Source organism: Falco cherrug, chromosome 6, assembly GCF_023634085.1.
Source record: "Falco cherrug isolate bFalChe1 chromosome 6, bFalChe1.pri, whole genome shotgun sequence".
Lineage (NCBI taxonomy): Eukaryota > Metazoa > Chordata > Aves > Falconiformes > Falconidae > Falco > Falco cherrug.
Window position 1 is genome coordinate 16016503 of NC_073702.1, and position 20969 is coordinate 16037471.

Here is a 20969-nt window from a genome sequence, read left to right on the forward strand (position 1 = left end):
TAAGAACTATATGCAGAAAACTCCAGTAGTTTAGGTAACCTGATGTGGCCAGTACAGGCCAATATGAATTTGAGATGTCCTGCATTATCTGAGAAACCCATACGATGTTGACAAATGTGACAGTTGCTCATGAAGTAGTAGTCGAAGGCCAAATGAGATACCCTAGGGAGTTTCACATGACACTAAACATCTCCCTGGTCTCAGGTGGACTAACTAATTAGGTAAATTCATTGAGCCTCTGATCTCCATTGAGTATATGCCCATCTTATATCTAAAGACCTAAATTCAAGTGTCTGAATTTGCAGACCTGAATCACTCCTTTACTGGCTTAAGATTACTTGATGACATTTTAAACATATTTTCTATGTTTAATGTAAGAATGCTCTTTGTTTAAGAAACCACATTAGATATAATCAAACTTTCCAATTCCTTCACAAAAATCCTTTAGGGCCTTTAGTTATTTCTCTGTAAAGTTCAAGAAATACTTCTGGTTCGATTTGGATTTTGTGTAGTAACATACAGACATATTGTTTACATACTTTGTAAAATGAAACTTTTCATGTTTTTTTTAAAATGTTGCCTGAATCTTTATATAATAAATTTCAGGGTTTGGTCTATAATCAACAATGACATAAGCTTGTGGTCCTTACTTATGTAGAAATTGTGTTACTTATTTGAGAGCTCAGTTTGGCTTTGGTAAGGGACTTTGAACCTGGAAAGCCATCCTATGAACACTTCATGATACTGTTAAGCATTTGACAAGAAATGAACAAGAAAAAGAAAAAGACATTAAGTTAAATCATACTTCAACTTCCTAAATACAAAGATTACAGAACTTAAAGTGTTATCTGAAATTTTTAAAATCCAAAGTGATGTTTTGTTGTATTTCTCTGAATTTGAGAGTTCTTGCTTCCTGACTGGCTGACTTTGCCATGTATATGCTATGACATGCACCCTTTTAAGAGCCCTTGGCAAAACTAGGGGATTCAAGATCATGCAATTTCTTCTCAGACATGTGATCTTAGTTGTATATGAAAGCCTTACTCTCTTTTCTCCATCTAAAAATATGTCATAGAAAAAATAAGAGACATTTTGGCAGTTGCTCTTGAGAAACTCAAAAACTGGAATATAGAAGAATTGGTTTAATCCATGTTCTTCAAAAACCCTGAAAACAGGTAAGTATCTTGCAGTGAGATTTAACTCCTAAGACACATAAACTTGGAGTGGCTCCAGGTGAGCTAAATGTTTAAGATCCTGTCACAGTCAGTGGAGGTCCAGACCTTTCCATTTGTCTAAACATTGGCATTCTAATGGCACAGATCCTGGGATACCTTTTCTGGTCTTTACAGGGTGTCCAGAAGACCACTAGTCATCTGCAGTTCTTCTGTCTTACCTGTCAGTTGCACACAGATCTCTCAGATACACCTTGGCATGTCAGGTGGCACTAAACACCTGCGTTGAGGCAACTGAATGCAGCATCTCATCACTGGAGTCATGCATGTATTGGTTTGTCGGGTGGATAGCGCTCCAGTTCCCTGCCTGTTTCAGCTGAATCACCACTGATTAGCATATGAACTCGGGCACCTGCTCGAGAATCCCACCGCCTAAACTTGAGCATTCGGTGATCTCTGTCAGAATCCTGTCTCCCTGGTCTCAGGCTGCTTCTCTCGCATACTTCTAGGGAGGCAACTGGAGACCATCCGGGCGCCTAAAGTAACATAAAATTAGGTGTCTTGATCTCAGAATGAGTCTCACCTCTTATATCTAAAGAAATTCAAGGAGCATCTGGATGATGCTCTTAGTCATATGATTTAATTTTAGGTAGTCCTGTGAGGAACAGGGAGTTGGATTCAACAATCCTTATGGATCCCTTCCAACTTGAAATATTCTATGATTCTAAATGAGTCTTTAAATCCCTAAGAGTCAAGGCACTAATGATTTTGCAAACCATTGGATTCTCTTGGTCTGGAAAAACTGTAAGCAACCACAACTGAGAAAACTAGATCGGCACAGCGGGCCACACGATGGAAAGGATTTTAAATGCTGCCACTTCCCCTATCTCTCTAAAGATTAGGAGATTTTGGATCTAAACTTCTCAACCCCAGCCCAACTTGCTTGGAAGTGTTAAGTGGAAGAGGTTACATTTGTTCATAGACCTTTGCCACTGTAGGCCACAGTAAACATGTTCAGCTCTGTGTAAATAATTTTCGAGTCATCTAAAAGTCCAACTTTTATTCAGTCCTAAAAGACAAGAATGAAAAGAAACTTAGACATATGCAGACACAAGGAAGGGGAAGGGGAAGAAACTAGGTGTATGTCCAACAGCAGTAGCTTCAGTTCCAAACACCCAGCTTCACAGTCTGAGAAACGGACATTTATTTTTTTTTTGGGACTCTGGGAATTAAATTACTTCCCCTTCTCAGTATGTGTCAAAGCATAACATTTGTAGCTGAGACAGAAAGCATTGTGATGGTGACTTTGATGAATTGAGGTGCTTTTGCTTTTGCAAGGTCCTGTCCTCTTTTTCCCTTCATTCCAAATAGCTGTTTATCACTCTGAAGGGCTTGGGCTGTGCTTTGTTTAGATGTTGCTGTCTGATCTGAGAGTTTGGTGAAACAGCGGGGTTTCACAGACTCCTCATTTTGTTTTACCCAGAAACAGTGGGCTGATTAATAAAGTGTGAGTGACTGAAGAAAAATTCAAGATTTGCACATATACAAAAAGATGTGAGCTAAGAATTGATCAAAATATATGAGGTTTCATTCTTAGCCTTGAGAGTGAAAACTTCCAGGGAAAATCTGTAAGTGCTTTTATTCAGGGGAACGATGTTTTTATCATAAAGTGTCACTAAATTCTAAAATGCAAATAAGTTTAACATATTTTATTGTAACTATATTGAAACTTTCTTTTGAGTAAGGTGGACATTTTTAACATCAATGCCAAGTGTCTTCTGTATTTAACAACTTCTATAGAATTCGTACTAATTTTAAATTTATAGGTTAGTGTGAATTTTATAATTATATTCTCCTGGCCTAAATGAAAGAAAGGCATGAAGAGTAGTGGACACTAAGAAGTCCAATGATTCTATCAGTTTAGAGAATTTGCTTATGGCATAGGTTTACAGTCATAGATACATAACACTCAGGTTGCCACCTCTTTCATGGTCAAATCCACTGTACTCTTTTCCATCAAGTGCTTCACCAAACCTACCTCTGATGTGCCAGTTACAAGAATTTAGCAAATTAATAATGGCTAAGTGAAAGGCAGTTGCTGACATTAAAAAGCTAAAATTTGGAATTGTTAGCAGTTCCCTTATACTGGCATCTGGTTATATTTTTATGGCTGCTCTTCACGGCTCTCCTTTCCCTGTTAATGTCCACTTTGAATCCTCCTAGTTTAGGAAGCCAAGGCTTTTTTGAGTTATTTGTATTTCCCTGTTAATGTCCACTTTGAATCCTCCTAGTTTAGGAAGCCAAGGCTTTTTTGAGTTATTTGTAGAGCAAATTACTTTTTTTTTTTTTTTACGGTTGCTAATACTGTAATGCTAAGATTCAAAATAAAATGTTTCCTATTAAGTACATTTTTCTTTCACAATAAAACAAATATATCAAAAAGTTAAAGGAGAGTATTTGTTACTACACTTTCTGTTAACTGTTTTGTATCACATGACTAAATACAGGTATACAGTCGTGATAATCTCGATTACATTGCTACTGACATGTTGATTTTGTTTTGGTAATGATGTTGCATTCTTTCCTTTCACTTACCCACCCTAGCTGTGACTGCCTCACTGGATGGAAAGGTGCATTTTGCACAGAAACAGTGTCAGTATGTGAACCTGAGCACAATCCTCCACATCTGTGTAAACAAGGCAGTACCTGTGTGCCGCTGCCTCACGGCTACGTATGTCACTGTCCTCTTGGAACAACCGGTACCTATTGTGAACAAGGTATGTCAGTCGGGTAGTATGTGGTACAGACAGTTATGCAATAATGCCTAGGTGGAAAACCACAGTATTTTGTACTGTATCAGTTAAATATGACATAAAGACACAAAGTACAAAATAGATTTTATTTAAGAAAGTGGTGTTCCTTTTTATTAGAAAAATCAGGTAATTTAAAGCTATGAGTTGTTAGATACTGTTTTCCAACAGCTTACTTCTAACACCATTTGTTCCTTCAATTTTTTCACATTGTTCAACCAAATTCACGGGCAGCACGGCATTATCAGATACAGAGGGGACAGGAAGCATTGCAGAGCAGCGTTGCAGTGCTTAGTTCAATTCCCAAGCTCACCATAATGAAAGATGTTGAGAAATACACATAAGAGCTCAGCAGTACACTTCTGAGTACGCTTCGGAAGTAGGAAGCATCTGAAACCTTATCCAATTTCTACCGACACTAACAGAGAGGTTCTTGTTGACTTCACCAGCTATTGGGTAGGGATGCACTGAGAATGATGATAGAAGACACAAACATCACCGTAATGATCTTCAAGTTACATTCTCCAGACAAATGACTATTCAAAATTATCCCTGGCTTTCTTCCAATGCGTCACCCTCAAAATATGTCCTCTGTCTGCCAGGTTTGCATTTCTTACCCTCATATATAGGAATCCTTCATCTGTCTGTTTTCTCTCTGAGAGATTGCAGAAATGAATATTCAGCAGAGTGGATGCATGGGTGCTACAGGCATAGAGACTTTTCCTGCAAGTGTCTGAAGCACCTCTGTGTGCAAGGAGGCATAGTACAGCCCGCACTCTCTATTCTGCAGCTCTTAGATTCAAGTTAATGTTGTACAAGCTTATGTTTTTCCTTCAAGGAGGTCTCCATACATCTCTTGAAGAGCTCCAGTTACTGTTAAATAGCTCCCTTTTCAAACTGCCTGTCAGGGTTCAGCCTCCCCTGTGCCTGCAGAGCAAGTTTCAAGCACAAAACTGACCAGATGAACTGCATTTGACCCGATTTGCAGTCCTCGCCCTACAGATGGGTACAGTTTTAAAATCCCGTTGCAGAAAGCACTTGCGGTTGGTAGGCTCAAATCAATGAGAATATAGCTTCTAGAAAGTCGTCGTTAAATTCTTTATTCCATGTAAGAATGTACTTGCTCTGTTGCCTCTGCTGCAACAGCTTTTCAGGGCTCTTCATATGAACTTTTCAAGTTTGAATTCTTATTTCAAGTGAGGTTTTCAAAAGTAATGCCATCTGGATTCAGAACACTGATCACCAGGGCATGTGCTATACATAAAGCAGGTAATTAATCAGGTGAACATTCCTCTTTCTGGTTTCAGAATAGATTTGGATCTTCTTGTGATGGCTGCTATTACCAGTACAAATAGTTTATATCTGAGCTACAGAAAATTGTATTTCTTGTAGATTGTCATCCTTTTAGTAATTCCTCCACCTGATAAACACATTTGAGGGTTCCTCTCTGTTTTATTTAAAAGCTTTCTTTTTATGAATATGGAGTATGGGTCCTGACCAAACTCTTTGCCCTGCATTTCACCTTACTCTGGCAGAATAATGAATTATCATGAGATTTTTCAAAGCGCAGTTTGCACTTTTAGTGGATGGCAAATTGCTAAAAAACTGCTGCTTATCAAGATTGAATACCTCATCTCTGGATTGATGGTGGGTATTGGAGCCAAAAGAGACAGAGAGCAATGAACAGCCCAAGGGACTAGGAGAGAACAAAGGGTAATTAAATGATGGAGACTAATGAATGTGCAAGAAAGAAAGAAAAAAGTGTGATAAAAAGACAGAAGAGATTTATGAGGCAAGAAAGCAGAGGAGAATAACAAAGAGTAAGAACAAATAGGGCTTTACCAAATAATAGCAACTGGTAAATACAGTACAACCGTACGGACCGCAGAGGAACAAGTCAGGTGAAGTGAGTAAATGGGGCAGTAGGGGTAGAGCCACAATCATAAGGAAAAGTACGCTGACCACAAATGTTAAGGGTACTTAAACATAAGCGGACAATAATCAAGCACTAACTTATCTAGCAAACGCTAAAAATTTGGTTCTTTGTGACCTATGTACATGAGAGATGAAGGTGTATGTGCAAATGAGGATATAACTGTTCTTAAAGACTAATGTGATGTGTCTTGCTCAGAGCAGCAACTCAAACCGCCGGAATTGCAATGACTGTCAGAACAGGGATATGGCAAATGATGGTTAAGCTTTAGAAGCTGGAACTGCACTAACAAGTGTTCAGTAGTTGGAAAAACTTAAGTTACAACAAGAGTAAACCCAGGGAGAGCAAGATCAATTAAAGAACACAGTTTTAATGGCTCATATGACCTGAAATTCATAGTTATTAGTTGGTCCACCTTAATGATGCTCGTTGCCAAAGTGTAAATGCTTCAGCAATATTCGCAGAAGGTTGCAATAAGTTGTGTATTAAATCATGTATTCTAGAGGAACTGAGAAGAAATCCACCTACTTGATGAAGAGAGGGTAGCAGTTTCAATTACCCTCCATTTCCTATAGCCTGTACATGATCAATTAATATTCAGCAAGTAGTACACAGGTATTTGTTGGTCTGACACTCTGAGAACAAATATTTCATTGTGTATTTCAACCTGCCAAAGCAAGTGCCAGGGCTTGCTTTTCTAGAAGAAAGATCAAGAGGTTTGGCAGGTAGGCAGCACACTGGTGGCTGAAGTGCAGTAGGAGGATGCACACGAAATTGCAAGACCTACTTTGGAAAGACAAGCATCCATAAGGAGCACTAGGAAGAGAGGATTGGGTTGGAAATTGGATCCAACTGTGTCCAAGGAACAAAGCCTTTTCTGGCAAGGCAGAGTAAAGCATTAATTCTAGAATAATTTAAAGCTCCACTTCTTGCTTGTACTGTGTTGTCCAAGCCCCTTAATGCTCATAAGACAAGATGGTTCTTCAAGTGTGTTAGGTTTCTAAAGGTATCACTGATCAACAATAACAGATTAATTTATACTGCCAGAAATAGAAGTGGTTGTAATGAAATTGGAAGGAAGTTAAAAATGTATGTAGGAGTCTTTTTTTTACTTAGTGCTAACATTGCCAACCGAACTTAGACCACTTCTAAGACTGTCACTTCATGACACATGAAGCAACAGATCATTCTGTTCCACTGGTTTGAAAATCCAAATCCTGAAGTGCTTAGATGACAACTTAACCACAAAGATTAGGGGTTTTTAAAGTGGTTAACTTTTCCAGGACACCAAAATATGATGTTATTAAAATCTTTGGTTCATTTGACTTAAAAGTTTGCAACTGAAGTACCAGACAACTCTAAATTGTCTTCTGATTAAGAAGTGAAGCTTCAGCCCAGAGCAGCATGTAATTTAGTCTAGTTATTTCATTAACACACAATGTTCAAAACCAACAAGAAGTTTCAGCTCCCAGCACTTATTCTGGGGAGTCTACTGCATGGTTTTGAACACCAAATTCCAGCTTATTCCATTTGGCCCAATGAGTACCTTTGTAATTTGGTGTCTCAAAGGGTTTCTGAAGAGGGAGAAATCTCTTAAGGACCTGGTTGTTTCAGCTCTCCTGCAAATATATAGTAGACCAATTGGCTTCCGTATCATTACTGCTCCGAGAAAAAGTGGCCAGGATCAACTGTCAAGGATGATTCTTCCTAGGGAAGAAGCAACAGTCTAAAACCCTTTTACTGAATATAGTTTGATTTGTAGGACATCATTATATATGTGAACATAGTATCTTTTTAATAACTAGCAATTATTAAGAGAAGTAAACACTAAAAATACAGACTTCTTATCCATAATGAGCGTCTGCAATTATATTCTGCTCTCTGCTAAACTACATCTCTGCAGGTTATTCATCTTATAAGAACAGTGTCCCTGTGTGAGGCCGGTAATCCTGTCTGTAGCAGTGGCCAATAATGAAGGTGTAGAGAAAAGTTTAATAAAGCAACTATATATAACACCTCCCTGAAGTAGTCTTCTAGCATCCAAAAATTTGTGGCTTATCTTTTTTTTTTTCTCTTACCATTTTTTAAATGGATTAAATCAAATCCATCATCTAGACATAAACAGTATCACTTAAGGCAGTGGAAAACTTGAGAAAAAACAAATTTGGAGTCAATGAAGTTCTGATATTCTGTTAAGCACTGAGATATATTTACATATTAGCTAGAATTCCTCTAGATACTAAACATATTAAATTTATGTCCTAGATAATTTACTCAATTTTGCAGGGGAATGAAGAAGGACTACAAATTCAGAGTAGTTAATTGTGAGATTTCCCAGACCTGGTAATATTCTCACTTAAAGGGACAGCAATGTAATATTTGAAAGATCCTATAGATGGCAGTATTGGAGAGGAATTGCCAGTGGCTAAAACAGCTTTCACTACACTATTTCTATACGTTTAAAATTATTCAGCAGTTTTCTTTAGCAGGATAATTTTTTGCCACATGCTTTAGTAAAATCTATTAAAATAGTATCTTGACTTTAAGGCATCATAATGGAAAGCTACTGCCCTTTTTACGAAGAAATAAGTTAGTGAATAAATTTCTTCATCTAGGTAGTAGTCTCTGAATTCCATAGCTACAAATGCTGCCTGTCCATGTACAGCTCTTGAAGAAATGAAAGCAAATGTAAAGAGATTTCCATTGTTCCATCCTCAATTTAATGAGATACTTGTTAAGCAATAAAGCCATTTCCTTGATGAACAAATGGCAAACAACTTCCTTTGGCCATGTTTGTTAGCTCAAGTTAACTTTCTAGATATTCTGATATCAAATTCCATTATTCTGATTTAAAACTACAGCAAATTTTTGAGAATACCTAATAAACTGACAGAAAAAAAAGTAACAAGAATTCTGTAGCTATTTAATCCATCTCCATAATCGTGATGAATTAATGAAAAATGGAAGAAACTAACTTGGAATAATTTTTACTATAAAGATCTCTTTCTTTCTGCATAGTCTAGGACATTACTTGACATATTTTGACTGCTATTGTAAGACAGATTAATTCACAGTACGATTTAGCTCAAGACTTTCACATGACAAGATATCGTCTATACAAATGCTTGAGCACATATCCATGCATGAGTGCATTTGGTGGATTTATCTGACGATGTAATTAGACTTGCTGGCTTAACGCACAAACTATTTCATAGTTATTATTTGGAAGTTTGTGTTTCTATGTCTAACCATTTAAAGGAGAACTGCAGGCAGTTATTAGTTTGTTGTTTTGAGTCACATTGACTATTGTGCTCTCATAGTCATTTAAGCAACACTGGTCCCATCAAGCATTCTATTTCCACTATCATTTTCAGAAACCTTGTGGCAACAGTGAGAAAATTTTTAAATAGAAGCTTCAGCAGTCATGTCCCATAGGATAAAAGGTGCTGTTAACGTTTTACCTAAAAAGCAATCTAAGCTTTCAGATTTATCAGTAACAGTCCATTAAACTTAATATTCATGGTAGGCACAAGTAAGCATGCATTTGTAATATTCATTTGTATAATTTAAAATGTTGAGTAGAATGAAGTGAATTGCCTACTTAAATACATGGCATGAATTAATCCTATATAAACTCAGGTGGAAGTCATGCATGACAAAGTGAAGGAACTGATATGCAGTACAACACTAATGCTGTCCACGCCAAGTCAGCCACGAGTGACGTCGTGTCCTAATAAAAATTCAGTCATGCATTTACTCAGCTGAGTAAGAACAACTAGCACTAGCAAGATGGCTCTGGAATTATTTTGAGACTTCCTCTATGAACATTAATGTTTCATAAGTCATCTTAATTTGTGAAGGTGTTCAGAGTTAGAAACTGTGTCAAGGGTAGGAACTGGTTTTAAGGGCAAGGCACCTAGATTTAAGTGTCTACATGTGAGTTCAGTATGTAAGTTCCCATTATGAATGTCTAGTCAATAGAGTCGGTGAAGCTATTTAGCTAATAAGCTTTTCTAAATGTAGATGGTTAGTGCTGCTTGAGATGCTCTGGCATTCAAACTTCTATCCAAAAAATCCAGCACAGGACCTGTGCCTTTCTGGAATGGCCTATGAATAAGGCAATAGGGGTCGTGAGAAAACAACAGTGGGTACTTGCGTTTAGGAAACGGAGTGGAGCCTTGGAAGAGAGGCTATATCAGGATAAGATGAATCTCTTTCTAGATTTGTTGAATGTGTTGCATAGTGATGCTATTCGGTTGCCTGAAAATAGGACCTGGTTACATGCTGCCATATATCCCTCACAGCTTCTGTAGAGGAATGAAGGCAGTGGGTTTGTTAACATTGATAGCATGCAGCTGTGGCCTTGCTTTGAAGGCAGTGGGTTGATTGACATGGATGATGTGCAGCTGTAGCTCGTTCCTGCAAAGTGGTTAAATAGCCCTGAGGAGTGTGGGAGGAAGAGCCTGTAGAAGGAAGACTCTTAACATAGCTGAGATAAGGAGGAGTGTGATCTGGTTGGGCCTCTGGAGGATGGAGAAACAGCGTGGACAGTAGAATCTGGCCCACGGTAAAGCCTTGTTGCAGCCTGATAGTTTGGGTTGTGCTGTGACAATTGGTGCTCCGGGTGAGGCAAAATGGTTTGGACTCAAACTGTGACAAATGGTGCCCAACATGGGGCAAACTGATTCGGACATTTGAAGCCTGTGTGAGACCATGGGTAAAAAAACCTGTGACAGTGGTGCCCAATGTAGCTGAGACAAGTGGGGAGAGCCTGCAGTCTGGATCACATAACAGACACTGTGAGAGGTGAGCCATTAAGGGCTACTTGATATGGTGTGTTGTAATATTTGTTGTCCACTGGAATCCAAATGGCAGCTATTGGTGCCTGACATAGCTGGGTACTAATTAATATGGGTGCATAGGTTTCATCAGAGGAAAACTTTGTTAACAATGTTTATAGATATATTTGGGGAAAAAAAGTCATAAAGTATGACAAGATGGCAATAAGAACTTTACTGGTGTGGTGCAAAATAAATGATACGCCAGTTATGCTGAAAAATGTCTCTAATGTTCAGACATGGTAAGGCACTGGAAAGTTACTTTTTGAGGGTGCCTTGAAGGGGAATAAAATTACAGTGGCATTGTTAACAACATGGAGACGGGTCCTAGATTCAATAGAACAATTAAAAGTGGACAGAGAGACAAACTCTCTATTAACAATGCTTATGGATAATTTTGAAAAGAGAGGCATAAAGTATGATAAGACTGCAATGAGAATTTGGCTGGTATGGTGTATAAAAAATGATTCGCCAGTTATGACTAAGAAGGTCTTCAACGTTCAGACATGGAAAAGCACTGGAACATTACTTTTTGAGGCTGCCTCAAGGGGGGACAAAGTTGCTACAGCCTCATTAACAATCTGGAGATCGATTATAGATTCACTAGAACAATTAAAAGTGGACAGGGAGACAAACCCTATATTGACAATGTTACTAGGTATATTTGAAAGTAGAGACATAAAGGATGATGAGACGGCAATAAGAACTGTGCTGGGGTGGTGTAAAAAGAATGATTTGCCAGTTACAGCAAAAAATACCTCCAGTGTTCAGACAGGCGAAGTGCTGGAACATTACTTTTTGAGGCTGACTCAAGGGGGGACAAAATTGCAACAGCATCACTAACAATGTGGAGATTGGTCTTAGATGTATTAGAACAATCAAAAGTGGACAGGGGCATTAAGGCTGCAGTTGAAGCAGCCACATCCCTGGTTGCAGGGATGATGCCTGATAAGGTACCTTCAGTGCCGCCAGATTCTCCACCATCACCTGATCCATGCAGTTGGGGTTGGTGGGAGGAGTGGAGCAGCACCGGGTTGAGGGGGCAAAGATGGTTCCCTTCCAGGTGGCAGGAGGATCGGGCCATTGCCTCGTTGCCCAGCTGTGGTCATAAGACACCTTTGATAGATTTATTGGAGGAGACCTTGGGTCATGTTCAACAACTGGTCCAAGTTACAGCATCGGGACCAGATCCTGCCAAATTTTGGAGAAGGATGTGAGAGCATGTGCTCGTGGAAGGGGATATCGATGCCACAACCACCATGGGGGCAGAGTGTTAACCTGCCTAGTGCTTCGAAGGGACGGTCATGCTCCCCCTGAGTGGGAGCCTTTCAACTGGGTGATAAAAGAGTTAAGAACAGCCTGTATGCAGCATGGAGTAGGCTAGCCTTATGCTCAATCATTGTTATGTAGTATTTTCACAGCAGAGCCTACTGCTCATAATTGCTGTGCAATTGCACAAATTATATTGACCCCTATGTAAATGTGAATTTTTGAGTCGGATTGGAGGCACTTGGCAAATGAGCAATCATTGATGAATTTAGAATACCCCCAGGATGACACATGTTTTGGGGCGGGGGTTGCCCAACTGATGGGGGAGGCTCCGGTTAACTCTCCTCAGTTACAAGCTTGCCTACATCCTTTAGTCCTGCAGCAGGGCAAAGAGTTAGCTCTCCAAGCTTTATTGCAGGTCCCCAATCATGGCGCTCTGCAATAATTGTGGACCACAGTAAAACAAGGTCCAAATGAGGGCTAAGTTTTGTTCCTGGCTAGATTGAGAGATGCCTTAGACAAGCAAATAGAGAATGGGGCAGCTAAGGAAGCATTGTTACTCCAGTTAGCTAAGGACAATGCGAATGAGGATTGTAGGGAGGTTATTGCAGGCATGGCGAATCGCGTTCCCACCTTGGTAGAATTAATGGATGTATGTGGGAAAGTAGGCCCCGCTGCCTTCCAGATGGAGCGTCTGGCAAAAACCTTTGCTGATGCAGTTAGGGTCATCTGTCACTGTTATGAATGTGGGCAGGAAGGTCAGTTAAAGAAGGACTGCCTAAAGCGATCAGAGCCAGGAAGAGCTGATGGTTCCGCTCTGGTATGCGGTCGGTGTAAGAGATCAGGGCATTTTGCCAAACAGTGTAGATCAAGGTGGCAACAGAGGGCAAGAAACGGGGGGAGAAATGGGGGGTGGGGGGGGGTGGGGGGTGAATTCTCCACAACAACCCCAGGCTTATGCAGTGAACTCACAGCCCCAACAACACGAAGCACTGGATTGGATGTCACCACAGTAATAAATTGAGCACGCTGTGGCTTGGATATTCTAATGTGACTGCACAAGGGCCCTGCAACAGATGATAGACATGGGGGGGGTTGGTTAAAAACAAAAAGGGGAGAATTGTAGAGGAACGAAGGCAGTGGGTTGGTTAACATTGATAACATGCAGCTGTGGCCTTGCCTCAGTGGGCTGATTGACATGGATGATGCACAGCAGTAGCTTGTTCCTGCCAAGTGGTTAAATAGCCCGGAGGAGTGTGGGAGGAGGCCAGATGGAGGAGGAGCCTGGAGAAGGAAGAGCCCAACATAGCTGAGAGAAGGAGTGTGCTCTGGCCTCTGGAGGATGGAGGAACAGCATGGACAGTAGAATCTGACCCACAGAAAAGCCTTGTTGCAGCCTGCTAGTTTGGGTTGTGCTGTGACAAGCTTCCAGCTGCAGCAGGTCCTGTGCTGGCTGCTGTACCAGCCAGGCCCACATGGGTGGCCTGGATCTGCTAAAGCATCTCAGCAACAAGTAAAAAAAAAAAAAAAACTGTTTAAGCAACTGAATCCTGTATCATGTCATAGTTAACCATAATGGGTATTTTCATACCTATAAGTAATATATAGGCATTTAAATGTGTCTTAATGCCAAAAAAAAATCATCCAATTGTATAGTAATCTACTTCCCTCACTAAATTACTCTCTCAAACACTGTGCAGAGTACCAGCTTGCTTATACTCCAGTTCTCCTCAAAGCACACTTGTGCTGTTCTCAGAGTAAATAGTCGTATCTTGGACTGGAAGTGAAGATCTCAATTTGAAACTAATTAGCAGAGTTTGATATACTTAATTCTTTACCAATTGCTTTATCAGGCTGCACTGAGATACTCAGAGTCCCATCCAATGCCCTCATCTTCAGACAACTGGCTTCCAGTGCAGAAATGGTCCCACTGAGGGAATCTCAGACTGGGTGTTTCTTCTTCTTACAGTTTTCATCTTGAAAGCATCTTCAGAGCATTTCATTACCTAGAATAAACTTACTACCAAAGCTGGGCATGGATTAAATATTTGTAGATTTTTTGTATCACATTTTCCTAATCGCCTAGTGATTAATCATTCACTTTCACTATCATGATGCAAATACTTGGACCCATAGCTGTCATGTCCTTGAAGAATGTAATAAATGCTGAGCAGCTGGGTATGTAAGGTTTTTATTTTTTCTCTTGTCATCTAATGTCTTCTAGAAAATTCTTGTTTACTGAAATATTCATTGGACAGAATAAATGGAAATTATCCATATTCTGGCTATAATATCCATACCCTCAGATGCAAGAGAATAATGTTCAGATTTCTGGACCAGGTGATTTCCCAGTGCTGAGGCTTCACAGCTGCACCTGCTACAATTTGTTGGCTGACATGACTTACTCTTAGGCACTCATCTCTTAATATGTGTTGTACTGAAAGACTGAGATCTACTGTTTTGACTTTGGCTGCTAACAGCTATTTTAGGCTTTGGAAAACCAGAGATCTCTTTAGGGATTTAGCCATATGCTCCTAGATACTATTTCTTAGCTAATAAGCTCTCCTCTACTGTTAGCTACTTGATTACAACTGCACTGCAACAAAACCAAACAGAACTGTAGACTCCACTTACAAAACTGCAACCTTTTGTTCCAATATTGCTCTGAATAATTAATTGCCTTGGTCCCTTCTCTTCAGGGACAGCAAGGATTACTAATGGCTGAAGGTCTGGCAAAATTACAACTTTTATGAGTACATTGTTGTAACTGTTATATTCAAGTTGTGTTAATAATTGATACTTTTGTTTACATGCTCTAGTTGTTCCTGTACTAAAAATAGAAGTTGAACTAAGCTTTTCCTGCTGTACATGAATTGGTTTATAAGTTATGAAAAGTTAGCTCTTCAAAGATTAAATAAAAAGTGATAATTCAACAGAAAAACACATGTCTATTTAGATAAGGTGAAATGATTTTTTCAGTTTTTCCAAAGATTTACACAGAAAAAAGTGCATGTAATATTAGTAATCTTTGAGCTACAACCTTAAGCAAATTACATCTTAAGATGAAGATTTCCATAAAGCCATATTTGTCATGGTTTTCCAAAATGAAAAAAGCAATTGGTGGAGCTGCTCACTCTCTATGAACAAATGAAACCACTGAAAATTTCTGACTGCTTAAAATTGAGTTTAAAGCTTTCAGGCAGATGTTAATGAAATGTTAGAGTTGGATTGTAAGTGCCAGGGTCCTGAGCACATCCACCCATCACTTCCTGATGATTTCTGTGCTTAGACTCAGAGCCAGTAGAGAGATGGGGCTGGTGTCTGGTCTCAAAGACAGCTTTGCTGAGAAGCCTCAGCAGGAGCTTCCTCCTACATTGCTTCAGGAGCAGCTTTTAATAGAGGCTCCTGCCCTTGATCCCTTGCTGAACTACGCTGCAGCAGCATTGCATGCAATGTCCATGCCTTGGCTGGCTATGTTGATCCGGACCTGGACTCTGACTCACAGTGTGACTTAAAGGCTTGACCTTGTCACTGCCTTGTCACTGTGGAACTGCCTGGTGATCTGGTCTTTGGAGCTGACCTGGCTGCTCCCATTGGGCCTGTCCTGCTCACCTCACTCCAGACAGGGCTCTGGCTGGAGACACCTCTGTCCTGCAAGCCATGATACAGCGCTTTTTGCCCTTGGCTCCCAGTTCCCAGCCTTCACTGCTCCCTGACAGTAAGCCTAGCTTCTAACGCCACCAAAAAACTACATAGTGAGACAAAATTACGGCTTGTGGGCAGGAGAGTAGATAAGTGACAAAGTTCTGTGAAAAATCTTGTTTGATACATTTAGTTGCAAAAAAGATTTGAGAGAAGAAAAGCAGACTGATATAGCTAGTTAGTATCTCAGACGGACCCGTCCATCCAAACCAATTTGGCCATACGGTTACCATGAAAGGCTGTCAGAGGTCTTGTCAAACACAATGCAAACAAAATTCACTGCTCTCAACTTGGCACTGAGCCACTCATCACCTCAGAGAAAGCTATCGGGCTGATCACACACAATTTGACTTTGTCACCATCTTGTCCTTTCTGTGCTTGGATATTGTGTTGAGGGGGTTTTGCTCTGTTATAGTTGCCAAGTGAGGATGACTGGTCTATAGGTCTCTGCATCATCTGCCTTGCCTTTGTTAGAAAGCCCTGTGGTTTGCCTTCCTCCAGTTGTCAGGAGCTTGCTGTGATTGCCATGGCCTTCCAGAGCTTATTGATAGCAAGCAGCTTCATGGTGATATTGGCCACCTCCCTCAGCACTCAGGGATGCATCCTGGCTGGTGCCCTGTGTATGTCTGATTAGCCGATGTGTTCCCAGATTCTTACTCTGCCATAGATAATGTTTCACTTCCTCAAGCTCAGTTACCAAGCTCCAGGACCTGGGAGGCTTGATCAGGCTTCACCAAGTAAAAAATGTGTCCAATGAGGCTTTGAGTGTTTTGGCTTTTTCTGTGTCGGTTGTTGCTAGGTCTCCACTCCTTTGAGGAGTGGCCTCGTATTTTCCTTCATCTTCTTGTTGGAAACCCTTCTTGTTTCCCTTCACATCCCTTGCCGGTTTCAATGCCTACTGAGTTTTGACTCCTAACTCCATCCATGCTCAACTCGGGCACTAGCTCTGTATTGCTACCGGGCAGCCCAACCCTGCTTCCTCAGCCTCTGTGCTTCATCTTGGACTTTGAGCTCAGTTTTTTCATGTAGATCCACCGCACGTTTCCTTGACGTGCCGAACAGCAAAATAGCATGCTGAAAGTCTTGTGGTAACAAGCTGCTTGAAAAAACTATCAAAATGTGGACTGGGATGTGTACAAGCACTTCTGCTTCAATGGTGGGAATTGTCCTGCAAGAATAACCTAGAAAGTTTTGTTCATAACGGTTGAATAGGATGTGTGAGCACTACAGGGCTGATCAAATGAGGATAGCAGGAGGAACCTGAAAGGTATTAATGCTCAGTGGAGGGAAAGAAAAGCACACTTCAGCAACAGTACTTGCAGGAACTTTGTGTTCCCAGAGCTCTAACTGGCCTAAAGTGATTTAGTTTCTCTTGGTATCATTTAGAAATTTATACCTTCCTCAGATACTAGTAGTCAGCTTAGAAAAGTGAGTCATTAATCAGATACAGAACAAAAATGTTTGCTTAAATGCCTGTTGTGCTTACAATGCACCACACAGAGCTGAGCACCCTGGAGAGTAATGTAGTAGTTACACAGCACAAGTCCTACGAATTTAGCTTATAGGATTGGCAAAGACATCCATTCACCTCGTTTGTTTTAGCAAAGAGTTTTTCTGGACTAAGCATATGTAACACAGGAACTGTCTTGTGCAAGTTTAGCTGAGCTTCTTGCTTTCCTATCTTAGGGCTGAAAAAAAAGTTTGTTGCCAAGAAAACAACGGTGGAGTACCTCAGCATTTGACATGACATGTTAGTTTTTTGCATATGCCTGCCATAAAAGCAAATTGAAAAGCTTAAATTGTCTTATTCTTCACCTTAAAAGTTTGTCTATCTATAGCTAAGATTTTGCAAAAATGAAATTTTATACTGATCATTTCTGTGCAGTGCAGTAGAGTTAAAGCATTCTGTTTTGAGATATGGGTGCACATTTCATTGTACCTGTCAAGTTGGGGTTTTTCCTGCATATAATCAGTACTTACAGCTTCTAAAGATAATTTACAAGCTAATTGGAAGTCGTTCTAGTACTTCCTGTAATTAGTCCTGCTGCATTGTGGCAAAATATATTGCTTTCTGACATTGGTTAAGCTATATTTATTGGGAATAAAACCACATTTTTAGCAAAATAGGAATAAAATATTTGCATCTTGGAAGTTTCAGAATGAAGTATATTAAATAGAATATTTTATGTTGTATCTATAACTCGGGACAATGCCTCCTTTCTAAAGCATTCTGACATTTGCTGCTGAAGATGTGTCATTTTGTAATAGACTGTTTGTAATTTAAAGCCATAGATTTAATTTATTCTCTGAGTGATACTATAAACCCACCTTTTTTCATCCTTCTCTCTCTGCTCCAAGGCTTTTTATCATAACAATCTTCCTTTCATATACCTTCCAATGGTAAGCAATGTAGCATTTCAATTCTGCTGCAGCTGAACGTTTTGCTTTCACACTAGTCATTGTCCATGCTTCCTTCATAAGCAGAAAAGAATTAACTACATCGACAAAGTGAAACTGAATCTGACACAAAGACTTTCAGATGCCTCACTGCACACTTCACCTGGTATAACCTTTTAAGCAGCGGGATATTTTAATATAAGCTTGACCACTGTGGCACAGTTCCATCATATCTGTCTCACTTTGCAAAAATTTGCTGAAAGCAGCCTGGCTTTCAAATGATGCATAAAGCAAAAATCTCTATGTACAAAATAATAATTTCTGATTGATTTTTAAATTCGAAGACATCGGTATAGGGATTACATCTTTACTAATGGAGAACGTTGTCTCTTACCTACTTAAAAAAATACAAGCACTTAAAAATCCTTATGGAAATTATTATTTTTTTCTTTTGTACCTGATAATGTTTGTAAGTTTTAGTGATATAAATTAGGTCCACCTAATCTGTACAGCAAATTTTATTATTATTTATCTTCCAGGGTAATTGCTACTCTTAAAAGTATTTTTATTTCTGTCAGCTTTTAAATATAGATGCTGGAAACTTCACATATCTGACATGATGTAATATATTACTACAGACACTGCCTAGCCTTGATTTCATAACAGCTATTATGATGCTTAGGATAGGAGTGATTTGCTAATGTAATGTGTTTGCATAAGAATATATGCATAGGTTGAATAACAGATCATCAAAAGCCTGATTCTGATCATTCAAGCATTTCATAAATCCATTATAACTGATATTCCAGAGATTAAAACTTAAAAATTCTCAGTAAGTCTAAAAGTGATGTTAAATCTACGGACCATCCTCAGAAGTATTAACTGTAATCCAGTGGAGAAAACGAACAAAAAGGCCAGTTGTATTGTTCCTACCCATTCAAGAGGCATCCTCAAATCATGATGGTGGTAATAGGTGAGAGATCCAGATCCTGTATAATGGTGCGTCTGTCTGCTGGGAACAGTCCACCAGGAACACCTTGAATCCTGTTCTAAGAGAGGTGGTGTGACAAAGACAAATTACAAAATCTTGGACCGTGCTGACTGTATACCAATGTAATAACTAAGGCCCACCTGCGACAGGCAATACAAGGTGCAACTGGATGGCAAGTGGGTTAATGGGCAGATGCTGCGCAGAAGACTTGAGCATGGAAAGATAGCGTAAGGTTGCCTACGAATGCATGATGATAACAGCTTGAAGGTGTATTTCACTGCAAGCAAGTTACTGTAAAACCATGAGATCGGGAGCACCAAAATGAATAAAGATGTTGGTCTCTTAGAAGATAAACAGCATAGCTTCAGCAGGAAAACGGTGAAAAGTGAGTGGCACAGAACTTACAGTTCAGGCAATTAGTACTGCTGTTAAATAAGTATTAGAAGGGGTTTATCACATCCAGGTCTAAAGACAACCTGCACATCTAAATAACTTGACTCATTCCACTGAACCCACAAATATAGCAAACAACTACATGATAATGAATTAGCTAATTACATAATTATACCTCTAATATGTAATGTCATTATAGTGGGAAAAACTGGAAACAGTTTCAAGTGACATAGCACAGAAAAGTATAATCGGTTATCACTTGGCTGAAGGAACTTTAATCAGCCCGATTTCTTAGGGGTATCTGAACAACCAGCACTGAGAGAAGTGGAAAGACAGAATGATGTTGTGTGTAGCTCAAAAGTGCTACATTTTAAAAACAAAGTGATACATTGTCATCTTTATTGGTAATTGTGTGAAAGTGCTCCGTTTCAGAATTCAAATTTTCTTATTTTATAATCAAGCATCTCAGTATGATTATCTTAAAAACAAATTTCATCAGCAATTAATGAACACATTACACTTAAATGTACATTCTTATGATACACAGAGCAGTTCATTAAAAATCCTCCACTAAGGTTTTTATCTGTATGCTGAAGAAAGAAATGTTTATTCTGACTCCTGCAAAAGTATTTTGCATTTGAATTTTTAAACAATGTAAAATTTACACTTATATTTACTTGAAAATGAACACTAACAAAACCACATTTATTTTGCATTACAACTACAAGCTGGATTGTTAATGAAAATAAGGCACAGAGAAGACAAAGTGTCATTGATCTGTTACTAAGTTCTGTTCCGTATCTAGGTTGTGTTTAGTCTTTGGAAAGGGAAAAATTTGAAGCATTACGTACAACACTTATGACTATACAAAATAACTGCAGACAACTGGTGCTGTAATAATGCAGTCCTCTCAAAATATCTTTCAGAAGACATTTCCTTTTGTATTTTTCAGGTATTTCCATTAGTGATCCATCTTTCAGAAGTAATGAATCATCGTGGATGTCATTTGCACCCTTCTATATCCGGCATAAGACCCATATCAAACTGCAGTTTCTGCCTCTGTCTCCAGATGGTATCCTGTTTTACACTGCACAGCATTTGGGTACTCAGTCAGGTAAGGATATTCCAGCTTGCTGGTATCTTACACCCAGGTACTTTTTTGGAAAAGAAAGGATTTCATTGAAATGATTCAGGCATTCAGTCTCTGTAATTTATTGTGCATGGTGGCTGGGTTTTGGACTCTGAATAATCAAGTTCATAAGAAAAAACATAACACAATTTTGGATTAGTCCAAAGCTAGCAAATATTTAGTGAAGTGGCTCAGGAAACCGTTGTCCCCTGAAAAGTAACTGTAGCCAGCTTTTCAACAGCCATTTACTGATACTGCTCTCAGTTTCAGTGCAGCTACACTAGGATTCACAGTCTGAGGTTTTGGCCTCAGTGTTACAAAATGACCGAAAATAA

General features: G+C 39.4%; 1 protein-coding gene across 1 annotated transcript in view; it reads left to right on the plus strand.

Annotated features, from left to right (window-relative positions):
- EYS (eyes shut homolog) overlaps positions 1-20969 on the plus strand; it is an 873960-nt gene that overhangs the window by 839310 nt on the left and 13681 nt on the right. The window contains exons 46-47 of the mRNA XM_027809136.2: positions 3777-3949; positions 20458-20619. Coding sequence (XP_027664937.2) covers positions 3777-3949; positions 20458-20619 — 335 coding nt within the window. The remainder of the gene's footprint in view (positions 1-3776; positions 3950-20457; positions 20620-20969) is intronic.